At 50.3% G+C, this 24,102-nt stretch overlaps 1 protein-coding gene across 1 annotated transcript; it reads right to left on the bottom strand.

Moving 5' to 3' along the window:
• Positions 1 to 2,992: 2,992 nt before the first annotated feature.
• LOC127037854 (zinc finger protein 75A-like) lies at positions 2,993 to 7,652 on the bottom strand. Its single transcript, XM_050930001.1, has 3 exons — positions 7,537 to 7,652; positions 5,632 to 5,714; positions 2,993 to 3,357 (listed from the first exon to the last, which is right to left on the bottom strand). The coding sequence occupies exons 1-3, from the start codon at positions 7,640 to 7,642 to the stop codon at positions 3,190 to 3,192; spliced, it is 357 nt and encodes a 118-aa protein (XP_050785958.1). The 5' UTR covers positions 7,643 to 7,652; the 3' UTR covers positions 2,993 to 3,189.
• Positions 7,653 to 24,102: the final 16,450 nt, after the last annotated feature.

Raw genomic sequence — 24,102 nt, 5'->3', positions numbered from 1 at the left:
AAAATCAGGAACTCAGCTCCCCCCAACAGGAGAGAGGAGGGGATCAATTCAGCCTTCACATCCCATCCAACTTCACAGGGGGAAGGGAGAAAGCTACTGCCCGGTGTCTGCTTGCATCTATAGGAAGCCTTGAGCTATATTTACCCTGCGGATGCGACCCCTGCTATGGACAATAATGAACTGAGAGACTTCCCAAGAGCTTTGTAGGGCATCCTAGATGTTTCCTTCAGGCACTTACAGATTCTGAGTTGGTTTAATGTTTCCTCATCTGTGCGGGGAGATCTCAGGATCTCTCTTTCCTCTGAACCCTGGAGCTCTGGGACCCATGGCTCTTCCCCTTGTTCCAGCTGGGAGATCATATCACGTTGGAAAACCAGAAACTCCGCTCAGATGAAAGAAAACAAAGGAGTTCAGTTGATTTCATACAACTTGATCATCAAAAACATTCTGTTAATTTATCTTCAGTGCTTAGTGTGACCTAGTGTGCCTGGGGCAGTCCTCACTGAAAATGCCAAGGTCAGAGCAGGCTGAAAAAGGGAGAGCAGATGCTCCCCATACTGGTGGTTAACACTGAAGTTAAACTCACTGACCAGTCACAAACTGTGCTTCTGATCCCACACACTGGTTAACGAGACTCTGAAAAAAGAAATCACACGGCCCCCTTTATTGCATGACAGTTCTCTGACTCCTAATCAGCAACTAGGTCCCGTACAGTGAGAGGTTATTTAAAAACTCTGCTCACTGTGATACAGCATGGCCAGAGGGCAGCAGGAGAGTGATCCTAATTGGATCCAGGAAGTGGGTGGGTAGAAGGTTAGCCACATTACCCAGGTTTGGATCTCATCCAAAATACCATGCTGCCAGCCAATCCTTTAGCAGTTAAACTAAATGTTTAGAAGAAAGAACAAATGAAAGAATGAAGTTAAATTCCATCCTTCCAGACAATTCTTTAGCATCTAAACTAAAGGTTTAAAAGAAAGAAAGACAGAAAGAATTTAAATGGAAAAGCAGTCAGATACATTCCAAAATGGATATATCAGGTTCTTAGCAGTATTGGTGAGTTGCTGGCTTGAAAGTCTGTCTGGAACGCATCCACAGCTTGGATGGGTCATTCAGTCCTTTGTTCCAGGGTTCAGTTTGTAGAGAAGTTGCTCCAGAGGTAGGAAGGGGGATTGAAGACAAGATGGAGATGATGCAGCTGCGCTTTATATTCCTTTTGCCATGTGGCTTGTACTTCCTGTGTCCCAAACACAAGCTTCACAGCACATGGCATGGAAAAGCTTTGGAGGTTTCATTACACAGGCAAACCCCGGCATGTCTTGCTGACTCAATAGGTGTATCCCCTTGGTCCATAGGTTCATTGTACAGCTGATGACCCTCAATGGGCCATCAAACATGCTAGGCAATGTTGATGCCAATATGTCTGGGGGTGTCACCCAGAAAAACTGCACAAGTCTGGAAATACAGATATACCTTACATATCTGTAACTCACAATACAAAGGTGATAGAAACATAGAAACAAAATTATCATACTTGGCAAATCATAACATTTTCACTGACACTTTACATGGCATACCTAGCATGATTCATTGCAATTTTATCAGATTCTATTATTTTATTATTAATACCAAAGTGTCTCACAATTTCATGCAGTCTCACACTTGCTAAACTAGTGAATTCCCAGGACCAGTTCCCCAGGTCCTTGAAGATGCCAAACATTGTGCTTATGAGGGATTGAAATACCCACATATCTGCTGGGAACACACACACAGACACTGTGTCAATCTGTACCCCTGTGTTCACTCTTCTAGAAAATTATGATCAATTTTGTACCCAGTATGGCTTGTGAGGTATCATTAGAAAACGCATAACCTACTGAATATTATCCTCCTGTTAAAATGTGTAGTAACACTGTATGTAAAATTGTGAGATTTTACAGTATGATATTACTGAAAAAGTTACAGTTCTGGGGAACACCCACAGACCAGTTCCTCAGAGACAGCAAGGCAAACAGCTGGTCAAACAGCCATTCTCCTGCAGGGGGAAGGTGTGAAGACATTAAGGGCTGGTCTACACTACGGGGGGAAATCGATCTTAGATACGCAAATTCAGCTACGTGAATAACGTAACTGAAGTCGAATATCTAAGATCGGATTACTCACCCATCCTCACCGCGCGGGATCGATGTCCGCGGCTCCCCCTGTCAAATCAGCAACTCCGTTGGGGTTGGTGTTGTTCCGGAATCGATATAAGCGCGCTCGGGGATCGATATATGGCGTCTAGATGAGACGCCATATATCGATCCCCGAGCAATCGATTTTAACCCGCCGATACGGTGGGTAGTCTAGATGTAGCCTTACATTCCATCACAGGGACCTATTGAGGCTGTTGTGGAAAACGACCACAGGATTAATATTTGAATCAGCTCAGCCTGAGGCTCTTTTCTTGGTTACAAGCACGCAGGGGGCGACAGCTATTGGAATACTGTTCCCGAGCTAAAAATCACACAAGCCTTTTACAGCTTAAAACCACAAACAATGACACATACGTTGCACGTTAATTTCCTTATTTGGAATATATTGCAAAATATGATGCAGGTCAAAAGCAAGCTGAACAATCAGTTTTCCATATTTGGCCTTTCCTGTTATTTTTATTACACCTGGTGATATGGGAGCAAGACTCTCCATGTCTCAAGAAATGTCACTACCAACCTAGGCCATTTTCACATGCTGGGGTGCAATCCAGATCAGCGAGGAGTTGTGTCATCTGTAATCCTGGGTGAGATTCAGTGTTCTGCTGCTGGAGCTCCCCTGTCTGGATACTCCCAGCCAGCGTTCAAGGACGCACTGAGTGTCTGTATGATAAGTAACCCTGGACTGGCAGCTCTGACTCCAGCCGCCTGCTTGTTACACCCCAAGCACATTCTGGTTTGGGTAGAGAAGGCTCAGGGTTTGAGAGAAGGCTGGGGGTAGGAAGCTTCTGTTCATTATGCTGGACCTAACCCCAGTTTTACTTGAGTAAAGAGGAGATATTTGACATTGTGTGATGCTGCTCCTGTGCTCTGTTCCCAAAGTGTTCTGCAGCAGAGGAGGGTCTCTGGTAGTATGTATGTTACTGGCCTATTGGGGTGATGCTGAAACAGGACAGGGTACAGATGGCATTGTGGGGGTGGCATGAACCTTCACTCTTCATTTCCCCTTCCAAGAACAGAAGGGACAGGAATCCTTACCCAGCAAGACCATCGTCTCATAGTTCCCCTGCATGACATCTCTGTAGAGGGCTCTCTGAGTGGGGTCCAGCAGAGTCCCCTCTTCCCTGGAGAAATACACAGACACCTCCTCGAAGGTCACCGGCCCCTGAAAGAGCAGGAGTCCAATACTCAGTACCTGCTGACCCACTCACAACCCCACTATTCACGGAACAGCAGCACCAGGGAAATGGAAGCTCCGGGAGGCACATGTTAACAGAGTCCCACCCCACCTTGCTTACAGCAGCCAGGAGGCATCAGAGGGTAGAAAGAGAGAACCTTTGTGTCTCCCATCTGACAGACAGAAGCAGGGTCTTCACATTTATCACATAGCTACTAGCCAGAGCTTAATATAGGAGATGGGGCTGTCTCTGGACCCTGATAGTGGCTCCCTGGTAGGAATCCAAGCACTCTCCAAATAAAATATATGGAAGAAAGGGGAAGTCAATCATAAAGAATAGAAGTTAGAAGGTCAGAATTGTAGTGCCCATTAACAAAGGTTTAGAGAAAATAGAGCCTATCAAACTAACGGGATATCCTTATTGGATGAGATCAAAAGTTTGGTTGCAGCTAATAGTATTGATGTAATATACCTAAACTTCCGTAAGGGACATGACTTGATTAGCACAATATTTTTACTAAAAAAAACTAGAATGATACAAAATAAACACGGCATACATTAAATAGATTAAAAACTCTGATAGTAAATGGGGAACCATGATCGAGTGGATTTCTTTCTAGCAGGTTCCTGCAGGGATTGGTTCTTGGCCCTGTGCTATTTAACATTCTTATCCATGACTTAGAAGAGAGTACAAAATCATCACTGATAAAGTTTACAGTTGCCACAAAGATTGGGGTTGGTGGTAATTAATGAAATGTCAGTAGATTCAGGCTCCATCACTGAGAGTCTGGGAAGTTGTCCCAGCCCTGGCTGGAGGGTTATTTCCTGTTCCACAAAGAGGGGAAGTTCCATTCCCAACTCCTGTGCCTTGAAATTAGGACCTATCTGACACTACACCCCCATATTCATCATAGTGGTATGATTATAATATGATTAGGACATAATTATGATCTATTTTGTAGAAGATGCATCATGTGTGGTGTCACTGGAAAAGTTCTGATTTGCTGAATATGATTATCCTATTTGTGTGCACATATCATGTTCGTATCTGAAGTTATGGATATTGACTCTGTATCTGTATTTCAAATGTGCTTACTCTGGGTAACACCCACAATGAGCCTTTCAGGTACAACAATGAAGAAGCCAGACAGTGCTGATGGCTCAACAAAGACAATGGACTGTGGAAGAGCTTAGCCTTCCTGTGAATGTTTCAGCCAGCCTATGAGTCATGGCTACTATGACTCAGCAGGGCCTGTGACCAGACCACATGACACTAAACTCCATTTTAGTACCTGTATTTTTCCACAAACTGGACTAGGAACTGAGTTTGGAACAAAAGGTTCCCACCATATGGAAAAGCTACATAAGGTGGGGTGTGACATCATCTCTTGGCCTCATTCTCCACACAAGAGAACTTCTGGAAACACCTGAGAAACAAAAACGGATGTGGGGGAAGTGCTGCTCCCAGGATCAAGAGATTTCTAGCTTGTGTATGGAAACTTGGGGGACTGCTTGTACCATCAGTCAGGGTGAGAAATTGCTAATTCAAATTCTATCCATCTAGTATGTTAGGCTTAGTCTGAGTTTTGGTTATTTGCTAAATAATCTGCTTTGATCTGTTTGTTATCACTTATAATCACTTAATCTATCTTTCTGCAGTTAATAAACTTGTTTGATGCTTTATCTTAACCAGCGTATTTTGAGTGAAGTGTCTGGGGAAAATCTCAGCTTGTTGTGCACATCTGTCCCATATCGAGGGGAAGGGGAACTACATTAATGAGCTTGCATTATAGAGATCCCTGTGCACTATAAGATGGTATCATTCTGGATTTATACTACAGCAAGTGTGCAAGGTTGGGGAGTGGGAAATTGGCTCTTGTCTTCTATCTGTCCTTGAGTGGCTTAGGTAACGCACTCAGGTAGCTTAGTTGGCTGCATGGCGCCACCTGCTGTTGTGTTGGGTGATAACAGGCCCTGGAGAGGCTGGCGAAATCTCCAGCAAAGCAGTGTGAGAAGGGCCAGCCCAGCGTGAGGGTTAGAGGACACAGCAGTTCCCAGAAGCTCCACAAACTGCCTCCTGGGGGTGACAACCCATCACGCCCTACACTACACAAGTCTCAGCAGGTTTGTCACATGCTGTCCCCTCCCTTTCTCCACCCGAGATATTTCCTGCTTCCCACCACCTCTAGCAATTCCCACCCTCTTATGCATTTACTGCTCCTCAACCTCCAAGCAGAGCCCGCCACCCTGATAATCTCTTACCTGAGCCAGCTCCATTGCAGCCATTTCCTTGCCCCTGGGAGGACGAGATGATCTGCAGCGAAACATGGATGTTATTCTCTGGCCTGCCGGGGTGAAAAGGGCAAGGTGTGAGAATTCAGACTAGGCTTTTGTCCATTCCCCAAGCCGATTCCCCCCAGCTTTTCCCCTGCTAATGCACATTCTAGGTTCTAGCACACTGTGAAGCACAGAGTGACCTTATTCCAGTACAGGCCTAGCCCCCTCCCACCAGGGTGTAACCCTCTGACACATGGGGAAACCCTCCCAGTAACAGTCTCTCTCTTACACGTATCAAGTTTGCGGACAACACCAAGCTGGGAGGGGTTGTAAGTGCTTTGGAGGATTGGATTAAAATTCAAAATGATCTGGACAAACGGGAGAAATGATCTGAAGTAAATAGGATCAAATTCAGTAGAGACAAGTGCAAAGTACTCCACGTTGGAAGGAACAATCGGAGGCCAGAGAAGAGCAGAAACAAAGGAGTCACTTTGGGGGATTCTCCCTGTCATTGTCCCCAAGGCAGCTGTCTCAGGTTTACAAAGGTGTTTCATGTTCCAGCCTTTATACAGTCTCTCCTGGGAGTGCCCCTTTCATGGACTGGGCCTAGTTTTAGTTTTTGGTAGTTAACAATCTTGGTTTATTGTTCATCTAACCAGTATGTGTGGATTGAAGTGTGTTGGAAACTCTGTTTGGGATAACAAGCTGGTGCATGTCATTTTCCGCTGATGAAATGACAGACTTCATATGAGCTTGGGTCGTTCAGTAGCGTGCTGGACAGTGCAAGATGCACATTTCTGGGGGAAAGTTGGGCACTTGAGAATTTGCTGGTTTTCTCCTGAGGTGTAATTCATGAGTGGCTGTCTAGCAGCACTCAATACTGTGTAGCTGGGAGTGAGTTACATGCTGGAGACTGTGTGTTAATTGGCCAAGAGGGGCTGTTCTCGCGGGAAAACAGTGGAAAAGGCACCCCATGCTGGAGGACTGAGGGGACAGCTATTTAACAGTCCAGATTGTACTCTGGGTAACATCACAGACACTCATTATGACAGAGCCTCTTACAACACAGAGAAAGTAAATCCATGTCCCAGAAATCGAAGACTCCAGACAGAGGGCAAGTGTCCCTGGCACTGCTTCTTGCTGACAGAGAGGTTCAGAGACAGTGCGAGAATCCTGGGGAAGCTGGGAACAGGAAGCATGGGCTGGCGGGGTTCGGTGGAGAAAGGGAACAGGAAGGGCAGGGATATTACTGAATCCAGGATCTCAGCAGTACTAGATGACAGGATAGCACATAGTGCAGCCCATTGGAAAACACAATCCCAACTATACATACAAAATGATGGGGTCTAAATTAGTTGTTTCCACTCAAGAGATGGATCTTGGAGTCACTGTGGATAGTTCTCTGAAAACATCCACTCAATGTGCAGCAGCAGTGAAAAAAAGTGAACAATGTAGGAAATAATTAAGAAAGTGATAGATATGACAGAATATCTCATAGATCATATTTGTAAAAACAGCAAATAAATCCATGATACACCCACATCTTGAATACTGCATGCACATGTCACCCCATCTCAAAAATAGATATATTGGAATTGGAAAAGGTTCAGAAAAGGGCAACAAAAATGATTAGGGGTATGGGACAGTTATGCCAGACCTAACCCCCAGTTTCACTTGAGCAAACAGGAGATATTTGACACTGTGCAATACGGCTCCTGTGCTCTGTTCCCAAAGTGTTCTGCAGCAGAGGAGGGTCTCTGGTATTATGTGTGTCACTGGCCTATTGGGGTGATGCTGAAACAGGACAGGGTACAGATGGCATTGTGGGGGTGGCGTGAACCTTCACTCTTCATTTCCCCTTCCAAGAACAGAAGGGACAGGAACCCTTACCCAGCGAGGTCACAGTCTCATAGTTCTCCTGCATGACATCCCAGTAGAGGGCTCTCTGAGTGGGGTCCAGCAGAGCCCACTCTTCCCTGGTGAAATACATAGCCATCTCCTTGAAGGTCACCAGCCCCTGAAAGAGTAAGAGTCCAACACTAAGGACTTGCTGCCCCACTCACAGCCCCACTATTTGTGGCAGAGAAGAGTGAATCAAATGGAAGCTCTGGGTGGATCATAGTCAGGAGAGTCCCACCTCGACCTGGCTCAGAGTATCCAGCAAATGCCAGGGTGAGGGGATGAAGAGAGAGCCCCTTATCTCTCCCAGCATATCCATCACCCCCCTACTAGCCACTGACTGATACAGGAGATGGAGCCCCTAGCAGGGTCCAGGGAGAGCTCGCTGGTAGGATGCCCAACACCCTCCTCATTGTGAGGAGCGGGATATGAAGGGAGAGGCAGCTCCAATAAGCCTGACTCATGGGTGTCCCCTTTATATCTCACAGCAGCTGATGGTTAATGAGGTCAGGCTCCAGCACTAGGAGTCTGGTCAGTTTGACTAGCTCCATGTAGGTGGGTTATTTTCTCTCTTCACAAATTAGGGCATTTCCACCTCCAAACCTCCTGGGTCTGTTCCTAGAATCTAGGCCACTTAGTAAATAACTCCCAGCAGGTCTGCCACACCCTGGCCTCCTCCTTTCCCCACGCTGTGAATTTCCTGCCCCGCTCCAACCTCCAAACCAGACTCTGCAAACCTTCCCACCTCTGGTGTATTTGCTCTCCCTTTCCTCCAGCAGGAACCCACCAGCAACCCCCCGATAATCTCTACCTGGACTGACTCCACTGCAGCCATTTCTCTTCCCTGTCCCACGCCAGGCTGGGATGAGCTGGAGCAAAACATTCTGCAGCCTGTCTGGGGGAGAAGGGCAGTTGTGGGCGTTTCAGAACCGGTTTTAGTTAATTTCACATCACAATTCCCCCAGGCCCTTTCCCTGCAGACAGACACCCTAGATTCTGTCATGCTGGGAAATGCTCAATCTGTTTATTACAATTTAGACCTGGCCCCTCCTGCCAGGCTAAGTCCACAGACACATTTTTAACCTCCCTTCTCTCTCCCCTCACCCCTTCTCTGAACACAAGGCTAGAAAAGAGCAGAACCAAAGGAGTCACTGTGGGGGATTCCCTCAGACACTGACCCCACGGCAGCCACACCCCAGCAGGGGGAATATGGAGTCAGGAACTGGCTTTTGCTCTGTCTGATCCTTGTTTTGTTCACTGGAAAGTGGTTCTGCCCCAGGATGCAGCAATACATGTGTCTGGGTGGACTAGAGAGCTGGAAATCTCTCCCCCACATTCATTTCTCCCACTGCCCCTTTCAGTCTCTCCTTCCCCTGTCCTCTCTCCCTGCCCCTCTGGCTGGGACAGTCCCATTCCTGGGGGCTTTGCTCTCCCATGGCTGGATTTCCTCCTGGCAACCGCTAATGGGAGGAGAAATGAGGTGGTGTTGTTTGTGCAGAGTCACTTTCTTGCCAGACCCTAGGACATTCCCTGAGGTCTTTCAGTTACCTGGAGACTCTGGCTCAGAATTTAGTAGTAACAGGGCCCAGGACTGCCCTAGGGGGCTAGGACCAGCTGCAGAAAGTCATCCCCTGGGCCGGGCAGAGAAGAAGCTTTAATTAAGGTCACTTCCCAGCACAGAGCCCCACTGGGGGAGCAGCAGCTGCCAAGCCTGGTCTCCCAGATCACAATGGAGGCTGCAGCATCTGACCCAGGAAGCTGAACCCCAATATCCTGAGCAGAGAGGGACAGAGTGTATGAGCAGCTTCCCTCCTTTAGCTCTCTGGGGAGAGCAGCTAATGGGAGCCCCTCCTCACAGGGAGAATGGCTGATCTCATTTGACCCACTGTCCATCTGGAATCACTCCTTGTCTTTCCATACAGTGACTCTGGATTAACAACGGTCTCAATGACACCGGATTTCAGAAAGAATGAGTTCAGAACGCTGTGGAAAAGACCATCGTGTGGCAGTGCTGACTCCCTTCCCACCTCCCTCACCCCCGCAGATCTAGGACAAGGACTGGGGGCAAAAATTTTCCAAACGGAACCGAAAGTTCCTGCAGTTTTCAAAAGAGGAGAAAAGTAAATTCTGTGATTTCACACTAACAGTGTTTGCTAAGTGGACAGAAAGTTATCACAGTGACAGGGCACGTGACTGGGGAATGGACTTGGTGACCTGGTGACTAGGAGCCAGGACTCTGGTACAAGTTGACCAGAGAGAAGGATCATGGTTAGCAGCAGCCCCCAGACACCCCCTAGTACCCAGAGCCCAGACCCCCCAGCCAGGGGCCCCAGACACCCCCCAGCCAGGATCCCATCAGATATTCCCTGGGACGCAGCCCCCAGAGTCCCTGGCCAGGGACCCCAGATACCCCTCAAAGCCCCACCGGCCAGAGAACCCCCACCACACCATGATTGCCAGGTTGGGAATCCCAAAGGGTTCCCCCCACCAAGAGCCCCCAGCAGCCAGGGACCCCCTCAAGGGACCCCCCCCCACTGGGAACTCAGTCCCTCACTGCCTGCCTAGGAACTTCCCCACCCTCCAGAACGATCTACCCTGACATTTGCCTGGGACCCCCTCCTCTGCCCAGTGTGACCCCCTGATGCTTTACAGTGCGACCCATCACTCTGCTTCCCTGGCATGCCCTCACCTAGTGCCAGGGATCCCCTCCCCCAGCTCTGTGCACTGGGCATGGCAACAAAACCAGGAACCAGCGGGGGAAGCACAGACAGAGCCCCTGGCACAGAACCAGGCTCCCTCTAACCCTCTGTCCCGCCTCCCCAAGAGACACCCACCCCCACTGTTCTGCAGCCACCAGGCCCCCAGCGATACCCACCTCCAGGACCCATAGCCTCAGGGATGGGCACATCAGAACCACCACCCCCGAAAACCCCAAACCTCCACAACCCACCAACCTGACTAGGGTACCCCCTGCCCAGCCACCCAGAGGCCTCCCCCTACCACAATGCCCCTTCAGCTGCAATCTCCCCACACAGACACCTTCCCTGCCCCTGCAAGTGTTACCTCACAGAGTGTGAGAAGTGGCTAGAAAGTTAACACCACCTCCTGCTGGCCAGTCACACAGGCAGAGGGAGCCTGGGGAGTGCTTCTTTAACAGGAGAATGGAAGGCCTGGAGGGCAAGAAAGATCCACGGGCTGTCACTAGCAAATAATGGCCACCATGGATCCACCCCAGAGGCGGCTGCATCTTAGCACATTGGGAAACAACCCATCATATTCAATTAGAAATAAAACAACTAGAGAGAAGTGGGGCAAATGTTTGGGGTATTTTATATCAATCTTTGAGACACGCAGAGAGAACCCTGTCACAAACGACATTTGATAACATGAGAGAAAACCACCAAGATCGGAGGGGATTTGATGTTGCTATTAAATAACTAGTGGAAAAGGGGGACTGTTGGACTGGATTTTATATGACTGTCCAATACATAAACAGAATGTGATGGTCCCCCCCGGCCACGGGGCAACCATTCACGTGAGCAGCTCAGAGCCCTTTGAGGAGCTGATTTAAGGGCGGGGGGGAGCTGGAAGGCTCCCTGGACAATGGAAGGGGGCCGCAGGGGAATTGGGAAATGGGGTCTGGGCAGTCTCCATGGGGGATGTGCTCCTCCCTTCCCTTCCCTGCCCTGGCAGAGAACGGGAACCTCATCCCATCCCACTCCAGTGGGAGCCATGTTCTGGGGAATGACCCAGGGCAACAATTTCCCACCCAAACAAGGACAAATCGCTGCAGATAAAATGGGTGGGAAAATCCACCCCCCATCGGAGAGATTTTAAATTGACATTTGAGAAGTATGGAGAGAAAAGGGAAAATCAGAGGCAATTAGAGAGCTGATCATTGGGGGGGGGGAGGAGAATCTCCCTGGATTTTATAGCCACGTGTGATAATGAGAGAGAAAAGGGGAAATCTTGAGAGAATGTGTGTGTGGGAGGAAGTGGCAAAAACAGGGACAGGATCCAGTTAACTCACCTCCCTCCCACCCCGGGAATGTCCTGGCTGCACAGAGACAGATCTACCCCCCCCACCCCAGTGACCTCCCCCCCTGCAACTCCGGCTTCTCCTCCCCCCTCGACACCTCCGCCCTCACACCAAAGGGGGGGGCTCTGCCAGCGCCTCCCCCTGAGCTCAACTCCTGCTCCTCCCCCCAGCCCGGATTGTGCCCTTTAGCCCCCCACGAACCCTGCCTCCAGCTGCCTGACCCCCCCCGCCCATCAATTTCCTGCTCTGCGCCCGCCCCTCCCACGCTCCCTGTTACTCCCCCGCCCCGCTCCAGCCCCGCCCCCAGCGCCCGGCGGAACGTTACGGCTGGTCCGGGCAGGGGGAAGGGCAGCGGCTTCAGCGGCTGTTACTGGGCATGCGCAGTGCCCGGGAGTAGCACATTGCTATGGGGAGGGATTTAATACACCGCCCCCCCCCGCCTGGCCCGGGGTCCGCCCCTCCCCCCCACACGACGGCCGGGCCCCGGCCCCCCCATCCCAGCGGGGCGGGCGGGCGGATCCTCCTGCAGCTCCACTGGGGCCGAGGCGCCTTCAAGGCTTCTCCCAGGCTCCCTGGGGCAGAGTCACTTTCCTGCCCCCCAGCGCCTCTCATTCCCCGGGGGCTCCGGGTCACAATGTCCCACCGCCCTTCCCCCGCCTGCAGCTCCGGCTTCTCCCCTCCCGCCCCCGCCAGCCACACCAAGGGGAACCCCCGGGCCCCAGTCTCTGTCCCCACCTGGATCCCAGCGGGGCCGGGGGCAGATCCTGGCTGCAGCTGAGAACAGCGGCTCCGCTCCGGCTCGGGCAGCTCCAGCGCTGCTGGCAGCACGTGTAGAACCAGGAAGCAGCTGTTCAGCCCGGGCTCCGCGTCACAATGTGCCAGAGTCCCGCCCCCAGGAGCTGCCCCGCCCCTGAGCTGAGCCAGAGCCCCGCCCCCAGGAGCTGCCCCGCCCCCGGGCTGTGCCAGAGCCCCACCCGAAGGAGCTGCCCCGCCCCTGAGCTGAGCCAGAGCCCCACCCCCAGGAGCTGCCCTGGACATGGGCTGTGCCAGAGCAACGCCCCCGGGCTGTGCCAGAGCCCCACCTCCAGGAGCTGCCCTGCCCATGGGCTGTGCCAGAGCCCCGCCCCCAGGAGCTGCTCCGCCCCCGAGCTGAGCCAGAGCCCCGCCCCCAGGAGCTGCCCGCACCTGGGATGTGTCAGAGCCCCGCCCCCTGGAATTTCCCCATGTTGGATCTCTGAGCTTTGTTCTCCTGCCGCCTTCTTCCCAGCACCCCCTGCTCCCTTCCTGTGTCTGCAAACACCCCCCCTCCCCCGGGGCCGGCAGCAGTGCTCGCTGAGGCTGACTCCAGTGGCTGAAGTTGCCTCCATCTCTGCTTCACCTGGAGGGGGAGAGACAAAGAGAGGAGATGGTCCCAGGGTGTGAAACCAGAATCAGGGGGCAAGGAAAGAAGGACTGTTTGGAAAGGTGGGTTTTTTGTGGGGGGGGGGGTGAGCCAGAGGGATTCAGAAGAAGTTGGGCAGCAGAGGCTCAGGGAAATTGAGGGGAACCTCCTGGGTGTCTCAGTGTTGCCCAGGGTTTGTACAGCACCTTGCATAATATGGGGTCTGATCTCAGTCATGGTCTGTGCAGCACCTGGGAGCCCTGATGTCTGTTTCCTGATCACAGGCTCTGGGAATGGAGAGAGGGAAACCTCAGCACCTGAAGGTTAATGCAGCCCTGTGTGCAACCCCTGCTAGGGTGATCCGACAGCAAATGTGAAAAATTGGGATGGGGGTGGGGTTAATAGGCACCTATATAAGAAAAAGACCCAAAAATCGGGACATCTAGTCATGCTAGTCCCTGCTGTTCTCATAAGGGGTCGGCTTAGAGAGGGTTTGGCTACACTTGCAGCTGTCCAGCGCTGGGAGTTAAAGCTGTCTTCCTACAGCTGTTTAGGGAAAGCGCTGCAGTGTGGACACACTGACAGCTACCAGCACTCTGTCATGGCCACATTTGCAGCGCTGTTGGGAGTGGTGCATTATGGGCAGCTATCCCAGCATTCAAGTGGCTGCAATGTGCTTTTCAAAAGAGGAGGGTGGGGTGGAGTGTGACACGGAGCGTGGGGGAGACAGAGCGAGTGGATTTTTGGAGCTGACACTGTGTCAGCTCCCTGCCTGGCAAGTTCAAGCCTCCTCCCCCACCCCTCTCTCATTCACTAAATGCAAATAGCCGCCTTTGTTTTTTTCCTCACAGACCAGATAAGCCGCTGATCCAAAACAGACCCCCACCCCGTGCCCACCCGGCTGCTTCTCTCCTCAAGCAAACACCAGCTGTGGGTGTTCCAAAGGGATCCCCCTGCCTCTGCTCATTCACTGCAAACAGTAACTGTGTTTGGTTTTTAGATAAGCAGCTCCGGGAGCCTTGAGCTCACAACAAAACAAACAGAGGCATCACACCAAAACAAAGAGCGTTATCTCTACTTAAAAGCATTATGGGAAGGTTCCGGAGGTCAGTGACAGCGTAGTAAGATTAATCACTGTTTACACTGGCACCCCAGCGCTGCATCACCAGCTCTGTTCTCTTTATTCCTCTCGTCGAGGTGGAGCACATGCAGCACTGTAGCCAGGGAGATACAGCGCTGTATGTGCCTTGCCAGTGTGGACGGGGAGTAAGTTACAGCGCTGTAAAGCCACCACCTGCACTGTAACTCTCCAGTGTAGCCAAGGCCTGAGTTGTAGTAATAATAGCAGCCAAGAATCCGGTGGCACCTTATAGACTAACAGACGTATTGGAGCATGAGCTGTCGTGGGTGAATACCCACTTCGTCAGATGCAACAATAGTCCCATATGGGCTAGTGGTCAGGATTCCTGGTTTTCACCCAGGTGGCCTGGGTTCAACTTCTGGTGTGGGAAGAGTGCAGAGCTTTTGCCCAGAGTGGAGGCAGGAAATGAAAGGAACAGGAAGGGATCCTGCCAGCAGTGGAGTTAGACAGTGTAGGGAGGGGACCCCAGAAGTGGGGGTGGGGCAGTGGTTTGGGGGGAGATGAGGGAAGGATCCCAGCAGTGCGGGAAGTTGACAACCTGGAGAGCACAGGCCTGGAATGGGGACCTGGAAGAGTGAATGTGTCCCTCTAAACCCATCAACTGCAGACTAGGCAGGCTTGGAAGAATTGTGTATTTGTTGGTAAATGTCAATTTCTGTGTAAACACACAACCCAATGGCAAAATATTTCCATCAATAATCATCAAAATTGACAGATGGGCAAAGTAAGAAACATGCTGCTTGAGAACTTATCATGTTGTAGGAGCAGCAGTGATCTGTATGCTCTGTATAACCTGTATGCTCAAAAGGTCTGTTAAACTCCCCCAGCTTGTGTCCTTTCCCTCTTTGAATGCCTGTGAAGTGGCTTTCCCACTCTCCTTTGTACCTCCAGTGAATGCCCTTCACCCGGCCCATCTGGCCAGTGGTTCGCTGTGTTACATTCTATTGCACCTCAGGGAGACTGATCTTCATCGCACCGTCCATCGCTGCGCTGTGGGACACTTACCTTAAAGGATCCTGACATCTCCACTGCCAGGCCTGTCCTGGGAGCGTGAGTATGAGTGTGACACCCTCCCCCATCCCTTCTTTTGAGCTTAGCTATCAAGCTAATAAATGTGCTGCTTTCTGCCAAACTCTGGGGGGGAGGGGCATTATTAGTCCTCTCTAAGCTTACTAACTGACCCAATTTTGGGTAACACAAGCAACATTGTTTGATCTGTTATTGTACCAAAGGGGGAGATGGTTGTCTATAAAGGAGGGTGAAGACTAAATGCCTCTGATGAGAATGGGATTTGAACCCATGCAGGCAGAGCATAATGGGGTAGCAGTCCATCACCTTAACCACTCGGTCACCTCATCTGAGCTGTCAAAAAACGGACAGGAGGAGAAATCTAAGGCCGGCAGAGATAGGGACACTAAGGAGTTTTTAAATACTAAGCGTAAGCAGGGTCTGAATGAGCTCCCCTCTCTCACCTAGTGAGGAGCTGGGGAAAGACTTCAGGAACAGACCGTGTTTGCATAGACACACCTACTCTGCCTAGCTATGCAGCATGATGGGGCCGCTTCCCCAAAATGACCAGTTTGGGATGGTCTTGGGTTACAAATCACTTTAGGATTGAGTGGAATGAAATGTTATTCTCCTTCCTGTATGAGTGAAGGGCAGCAGAACATACCTAGTCCGTCCTGATGGAGGGGTAGGTGAGTGAGGAATAGCTTTTATTGGACTGCAGAGAAGTGATTGAGGACGTCACCCTAAACCAGTGGTCCCCAAACATTTCACATTGTGCCCTCTTAGCCATGGCTGTGGCCCCTCGGAAGCCACGGTCAAGAACCGGGGCTGGGAGGAGTGGGGCTGTTGCTTGCTGGGGAGAGGGGTGCGGACAGGGGTAAAGGGGTCGACGCCGGGCTGGGAGCCAGAGTCTCAGGCTGAGGGTGGGGTTGGGGAAGAGCTGTGGCAGAGTGGTGCTCCCTCCCTGCCCTCTATGTGGGCTGGCTCAGGTCCTGAGGTGCCCCCATGAATGTTCCTCTGTGTCCCCCTAGGAGTCGCACCCCACATTATGGGGACCACTGAACCCTACTCGCTAAGCCGGGGCTAGTGATGCCAAACCCCCGGGAAAGGGAGAACAAGTGTGGGGGCCCCAGCACCAGAACCATGCCCCTACCTTCTGTCTGTGGCTCTACCCCCTTCCACCCATGGCCCCATCCACTGTCACTTCTGTTCCACCCCTTCCCCCACCAGCCCCACCCTATCACTCCTTTACCCCTGCCCCGCTGTGGCCCTGAGACCAGAGAAGCTCTGTGCCCCTGCTGCAGCCCCCGGGCTGTAGCAGGGAGTGGGAGCTCCTCCAGCCCTGGGGCTGACATAGGGGAGACTTTTCCAGGGGGACCTAACTTGGCCAGGGCCCCTGATCATGGGCCCCACTGTCCCCTTGGCAGTGCAAGGTTTGGGGAGGCTGAGCCCCCTTGTCATAAACAGATAGCTAAGGGTTAATGTTCTTTTACCTATAAAGGGGTAACACCAGTAACCTAAAACACCTGACCAGAGGACCAATCAGGAAACAAGACTTTTTCAAATCTGGGTGGAGGGAAGTTTGTGTGTGAGTTCTTTGTTCTTTGTCTTGTGTCTGTGGCGTCTCGGCTATGAGAGTGATTTTTCTATCTCCTGCCTTTCTAATCTTCTGTTTCCAAGTTGTAAGTACAAAGATAATAAGACAATAAGTTTATATTGTTTTTTTTTTGTATTTACATGTGTGTAGTTGCTGGAATGTTTAAATTGTATTCTTTTTGGATAAGGCTGTTTATTCATTTTTTTCTTTTAAGCAAATAACCCTGTATTTGTCACCTTAATACAGAGAGACCATTTTTATGTCCTTTTCTTTCTTTTTATATAAAGCTTTCTTTTTAAGACCTGTTGGATTTTTTCTTTAGTGGGGACTCCAGGGAATTGAGTCTGCAGCTCACCAGGGAATTGGTGGGAGGAAGAAGTCAGGGGGAAAATCTCGTTGTGTTAGATTTACTAGCCTGACTTTGCATACCCTCTGGGTAAGGGGGAAGAGAGATTAGCTATCTTGGTACTTCTATTTCCAGGACTGGAAACAGGGAGGGGGGAGTCCCTCTGTTTAGATTCACGGAGCTTGCTTCTGTATATCTCTCCAGGAACCCAGGGAGGGAACACCTGGAGGGGAGGAGGGGGAAGGGAAATGGTTTATTCCCCTTTGTTGTGAGACTCAAGGCATCTGAGTCTGGGGGTCCCCCGGGGAAGGTTTTGGGGAGACCACAGTGAGCCAGGCACTGTATAAATCCCTGGCTGGTGGCAGCTTTACCAGGTCCAAGCTGGTAACTAAGCTTGGAGGTTTTCATGCTAACACCCATATTTTGGACGCTAAGGTCCAAATCTGGGAAAAAATGTTATGACACCCCTCCCCCCTGAGCCTCCATTACGAGCCGCCCAGGCTACCACTGCTCAGTGTGTGGCCAGTCTCTGTGTTTTCTGCTGCTCGTTCTGGGGAGCCTGGCCGGCCTTAGGGGTGGTGCCCCCCGATAGCCGCCCAGGGCTCCAGGGGTCAAAGGGCACCGTGTGGCAGTGCAAAGGTGCTCACTGCTCTCCCCTGCCCCAATGCTCCTCCATGGGTCCATAGAGGTTTGAGGGGAGTAAGGAGCAACCCTATGTGCTCCATGCGTCCTGGTCACTTTTCCCACTTGGGCTGTGCTGTGAGGGGAGCATCAGAAGCTGCTGCTCTCTGCCCTCCCGCTATGCAGCCCGGCTGAGGAAAGTGACCTGGATGCAGGGAGCTCGGATGATCTCACTTCTTGCCCCCACATCCCACAGCCCCTAGGGGTGCCCAGATGAGCAGCGTTCCAGGGAGGAGTGGGGGGCAGCAATGCCAGCTGCTCCATGCACACAGGTCAGTCTCCCCATGTGGGTGCAGGAGGGGGTGCAAGGGTTTCTGTGATGCCTATTCTATCAATATCGTCACTCAATACCAGGCACTCAAATTCACCAGTCTTAGTACTTAGACGTTTAGCGTTTGTATTTAAGCACTTCTAAAATGTGTCCCATTTTAGCTGTCTGCTATTACATGATGTAATTGAGGGAGACTCTTTCATTTCACTGTTTCTCATCAGAACCTACCTGTACATTATCATCTTCCATCCTCTCCACCTTACTAGGCTATAGAGAATCCCTGTGAATAGTTCCTCTCCTAACGGATGTCTCTGTCTGAACCCTGTGCTCCTCAGCGCCTGTCGGCTTTCCCCAGCTCTGAGGCTGTGTCTACACCGCGCACCTTACCACGGTGCAGCTGTGCCACTCTAACCATGCCATTGTAAGGTGCGCTGTGTGGCCGTCCTTATCGCTGAGAGAGAGCTTCCCCGGCAACAAAGCCAAACTACCTCCAATGAGGGGCAGGAGCTTTGTCACCGGGAGCACAGCTCCACCTATGATGCGCTGTTCACACTGCCGCTTTTCATGGCTCAAATTTTGGCATTCGGGGAGTGTTTTTTCTCACCGCAGAGAGACAAAATTTTTAGCAACAAAAGCCGAAATTAAAAAAAACTCCTCTGCAACCTATTTAATTTTACCTTTATACAACCTTTATACTGCCTCCAGTTCTGGTATCCTCATTTGAAAAAGATGTTGTGAAATTGGAGCTAGGGCAGCAAAGAGCCACCAAATGTTCTGAGGGCTGGAGAAAAATGCCTTCCAGTGAGCTATTGAAAGAGCTCAACCTGTTTAGCTTATCAAAAGAAGATTGAAAGGTGATTTCATTGAAATGTTGAAGGGCCTTAATGGAGAGAAAAGATTGGGTATTTACGGGCTCTTGAATGGAGCAGAGAAAGGCATAACAAGACCCAATGGCTGGAAAGTGAAAAGAGACAAATTCATATTACAACTGAGGCACAATAGTCAACAGCGAGGATGATTCACCACAGGAGCAAGCTACCAAGGAAAGTGGTGGATTCACCATCTCCTGATGTCATTTAATGAAGACTAGATGCCTTTCTGGAATGTGTTTGCCCCCAAAGTAGCTGTTATGTCATACAGGAGGCCTGTGATATGCAGGTTAGATGCTCTAATGGTGTCTTCTGACCATGAAGTCGACTAATTTCTGAAAAACTGAGTGTAGCATTGGGAGCAGCGTCTGATGTTTTCCTGTCTAGCCGGCTTGCTGCCTAGAACGAACGCTCCTTGAGTGGGGTGATCCACAGGGAGTAGCTCAAACCTCCAAAGTGCCTGGCCAGGGGCAGGACATTAGCCCAGCAAGGGAGGGGTGTGGCAGTGACATCACAAAGGCCTTTTGCAGGACCTCAGACTATTGGTCAAAGGTGGTGGGGAGGTGGTGACCTCACAGAGAGATGCTGACATCAGCCAGGCAGGACAGGGGCGAGGGGCCAGGGAAACCTCAGAGACCTCTGTGGCTTTGCTTCAGCACGTTTCCTTCTCCAGGTCTCTCTTTGAGGACTGAGAGATTATTTGGGGTCATGGACGTGAGCGCCAGGAGGAACCTCTTTCGAGTTTCCTCCTTCCCTTGTAGTGATTTTACTAGAAAACAGCCGTCCCTGTTTAGAAGGTAAGAGCCTCCTGGAGGTTTGAAACCTGTTCAGTCTGATCTATCTGGTGACAAGTGAATTCTAGGCATGGAAAACACGAGCTTAAGGAGGCAGAATTTTATTGCGCACCTGGGATTTTGTCCCTTAGAATCGCTGGGGACATTAGGGTTTGTCCTTTTTGTTTCACCTCTTCCTCCATCCCTCCCTCCTCTTCTTCTCTTGCTTCTTTTGTCCTTTCTCCTGTTCCCTTCCCAACAACAGGACGGAGGTGTGTGTGTGTGTGTTGCAGGGAAGTCCTCTGCAGCTCCCACTATGGAAGGTCCACCCAAAAATGTGGGACTGAAATAGTGCTCGGGCAGTGATCCCCACCGGTGACCTGGGCCATCCTTTGGGCTCTCTGGTGAGAACCCTCAGCCTCCCGTCCTCAGTCTCTACCCTGATTGGTTGAGCAGGGGGTTATTGACAGGGAGGAGACTCAGGTCCTTGTTGTTCTCTTTTAAGATCAAGTAAATAAGTCAGAACCAGTTCTATCTTTGATTAATTTTGCTGCTTCTCTGCATTAATTGTCTCTGAGCAGTTGATGATTCCCTCTAACATTGCAGTTCTCCTCAAATACTTGCTGAATAATTACTGTCACTGTTGTTGGTCTGGAGCTCATCTGAGAGCACAGTATTCAGGTCATTCAATGTCTGAAATTCAAGATCCGATGGTTTGTTTGAAAATCAGGGCTCTTCGGTCCTATTCCCAACACTGCCTCTGACGGGCTGTGTGACCTAAGACAAGTCAATTCTCCTTTCTCAGCCTTAGCTTCTCCCTCTTTCAAGTAGGGATAATAATGATCCGCTCTTACCTACCTCATGGTGGGTGAAGGATGCGGATCCATTTGGGAGTGTCACTAGAAGTAGTGCATAATATGAAGTTTCCCATCATGTTTACTCAGAGCAGATTATGACATAATAGATTAGCTGAAATAGTCTATTTTATTTGTATTTTTTTATTTTGAAATTGTTAATAGTAGCAACGACTTAGCTCAGATTGAAGCATCTTATCTAATGGTTGAGATGTAAGTGTCTCCTCTTTGTGTGCGAGGAGACAATTTAACACACTCTGACAAAGAGGAGATGCTTTTGTTTTGCAACAAAATATTTTTGCAAAGATCTTTCATCCCACTTGTTATGATTTTGAGAAACAAACTGGTTTAGTCTAAATGGGATTTTCGGACAGAAACGGTTTGAATGAAATTTTCCCACCATCTCGATTCCTGGGCTCTGGGGTGTTTTCATCTGTTAGAACAGGAGTCAGAACTGGTTGCTTCTCTTTCTGGCTCTGCCATCGCCTTGTTGTGTAGGCCTTGGGTAGGTCACTTCCCTTCTCCCATCTGTCCAATCGGAACAGGAACAGTTCTCGAACTATGGGCAGTTTAGAGCCCAAGTGAGATAAGGGGTATTAAAGCCCTCTGTGAAGGAGAAAGGGGAGTTTCACAGTGTTTAGCACCAAGGAATTCTAAAGTTTGCTAAAATGTCTAGTCTGTGGAAACAAGAAATGGTCGGGGCCAAACTTATTAACCACTGCCTTTTTAAAGCCCATTCAAAGATGTGAGTCCCTATCTTTTAGGTACCTGTGGTTCTTTGCCAGCAGCAGAGAAGAGGTTCCTGCCTCCGTTTTTGTGGCCTTAACAAACCAGGTGTTGTGCCCCAGTTCTCGTCTGAGACCCCTGAAAAAGAACATCTTCCCATCCATGAACAAGACAGGACCTATCTTTCAAAGGGGAACAAAAAGACCTCTGGGACTTACAGACTAGCTAGCCTGACTGCCATAGCTGGAGAGATCCTGCAATACATTCTTAAACACTCAGTTTGTCAGCAGCACCTACAGGATGATTTGGTTCTTATGACTAGTGAGCGTGGAATTGTCAAGAACAAATCATTCCAAACCAATCCTCTTTCCTTCTTTGGCAGGGTTCTGGGCCTGGTAGAGGTGAGTAAACAATAGATGGGATCTAGCTTGGTGTTACTAAGGCTTTTGACACAGTCCCATAGGACATTCTCAGAAGCAAACGAGGGAAATGCAGTCCAGCTGCAATCAGTGTAATGTGGGTGCAGAGCTGGTTGAAAGCCAAGACTCCAGGAGCCCTTCTCCATGTTTAGCTGCCCAACGGGGAGGGTGAACCTAGTGGGTCTGGCAGGGATCAGTCCGGTGTCAGGTACTATTCTATATTTTCATGAATGATTTGGAAAATGGAGTGGAGAGCATGCTCCTAAAGTTTACAACTGACACCAAGCACTTTGGAGCACAGGATTGAAATTCAAAACACCCTTAACAAATTGGAGACTTGGTCTTCTTGAGCCAAACTCCATGGTTAGGGCTCTCTCTCTACACTGGGCTGAAGTGAAACCCCAGAGCCAAGCACTCCTCCTGGGCAGTGAGCTCCGACCTTGATTGGTCAGATGCTGCTTAGCACTGTCAGAGCAGCTTTTGCTGGGAGATTCTCCCAGCACTTTCCAATAGCGGGAAGGTATGAAATCCCCATTTGACTGCTGGGGACAGAGCCCGAGAGTGGGGAGCAACTTGCCCAAAGTCCCCAGGAAAAGGAAAACAACCAGCAGAGGAACCAATAGGAAACCCAGCAATGGAACTCAGGAGTCCTGGGGGTGTGCTGTGGTGACCAGATGTCCCAATTTTATAGGGACAGTCCGAATTTTGGGGTCTTATCTAGGATCCTATTACCCCCCACGCCGTCCCGATTTTTCACACTTGCTGTCTGGTCACCCTAGGGTGTGCACATGTGTGGGTCCCAGCTGCTCCCTGCCCCCCTCATTGAAGCAGATGTGCAGGGTTACTGCCCTGGGAAGTGCAGGGCACCAGTGGATGTGGGGTTGGCTGGAGGTAGGGTCTGGCTTCAGGCAGGGCAAGGGCTGCGTGGCTGGCTGGCTTCAGGCAGGGGGGTGCATCAGGGGTTGGCTGGAGACAGGGCAGGGAGGATGCGGCTGGTGCAGGCAAAGCAGAAGGTGCAGGGCTGGCTGGAGACAGAGGCTGACTGCCGGCAGGGCAGGGCAGGGGGTGCAGGGCTGGCTGCAGGCAGGGCGTGGGGCAGGGCCGGTGCAAGGAAGTTTCATGCCCTAGGCGAAACTTCCACCTTGCACCCTCCCCCCCCGCACCCCTGCCCTGAGGCGCCCCACCCGTGGCAGCTCCCCCCTCCACCCTGAGGCTCCCCTCTTGTGGCAACTCTCCTGCTCTGCCCTGCGGCACCCCCCTCGCCCGAGCTCACCCCTGCTCCGAGCACGAGCACCCCGAGCACGCCGTGGCCGCTTCACTTCTCCCACCTCCAAGGCTTGCGGCGCCTAAGCCTGCCAGGCAGTCAAGCACCCTCCTCTGAGCCACAGCAGCCCTGACAGTTGACAATAGAGGCACCTTAACCCCTGAGTTCCTTCAATGTGTCCCCCTCGGGGGTCCAGCTCCGATCACCAGATACTCGGGGTATGTCTATACCACCTGCCGAATCGGTGGGCAGCGATCGATCCAGCGGGGGTCGATATATCGCGTCTAGTGTAGATGCAATACATTGAGTGCTCTCCCCTCGCCTGCTGTACTCCAGCTCGGTGAGAGGCGCAGGCAGAGTCTACGGGGAGCTGCAGCAGTCAACTCACCGAGACTGTGACATTATAAGTATAATCTAATATCTCATTGAAAGGTGACAGGGCCAGAAAGAGTTAATTAACTCACCTCACCGACTGACCTGACCCGTGGGTGAACCTTAAAAACTGGTTAACAAGATATGTAAATGAACAGAGCTTTGAAATGCAAGTCTGCAGTGTTAGAGGTAGAAGGGGAGGTGTTTGCTCAGGTCTTGTGATGTCAGGCAAACAAGTCTTGTCTATTGCTATAGTTTTAATTCAAAGAGCAAAAAAAGAATATTAACATTTATGATGATACTTGAGTGAAATAGTATTATTGTCTGTGTCTCTTTGAAGGTTGTGGTAATCTGTATCTGAACTGTTTGATGGATGTACTAATTGCCAGGATGTTTGGAAGAAGAGTTAAGCCTATTGTTTTCTCAGGCTGAAAGGCTGCTGGAAATGTTTAAGAACCTGGGACACGATCCTTCTTCATCTCAGATCTGCTTTGGGTTTCAAGAGGGGGAAACCTTAAGCCACAAGGATTGAGATCCCCAGTCATTGACTGGAGCCACCCTGAATATGGACATTGGATTATAACCTATGGACTATTTCTAAAAGGACTTTTGGCAACTACAAGCTCATCTCTACTTTGTATCTGAACCTCAAAAATTGAATTCAAGTCTATATGTCTATTAATCTTTTAACCAACACTCACTCTCTCTCTTTTCTTTTCTAATAAATTTTAGCTTAGTTAATAAGAATTGGCTATAGCATGTATTTTAGGTAAAATCTAAGTTATAATTGAACCTGGTTATGTGGCTGATCCTTTG

This window comes from Gopherus flavomarginatus, chromosome 20 (genome assembly GCF_025201925.1).
Source record: "Gopherus flavomarginatus isolate rGopFla2 chromosome 20, rGopFla2.mat.asm, whole genome shotgun sequence".
Lineage (NCBI taxonomy): Eukaryota > Metazoa > Chordata > Testudines > Testudinidae > Gopherus > Gopherus flavomarginatus.
Note: the sequence above shows the minus strand (reverse complement) of the source record. Positions and strands in the feature narration are given on the sequence as shown.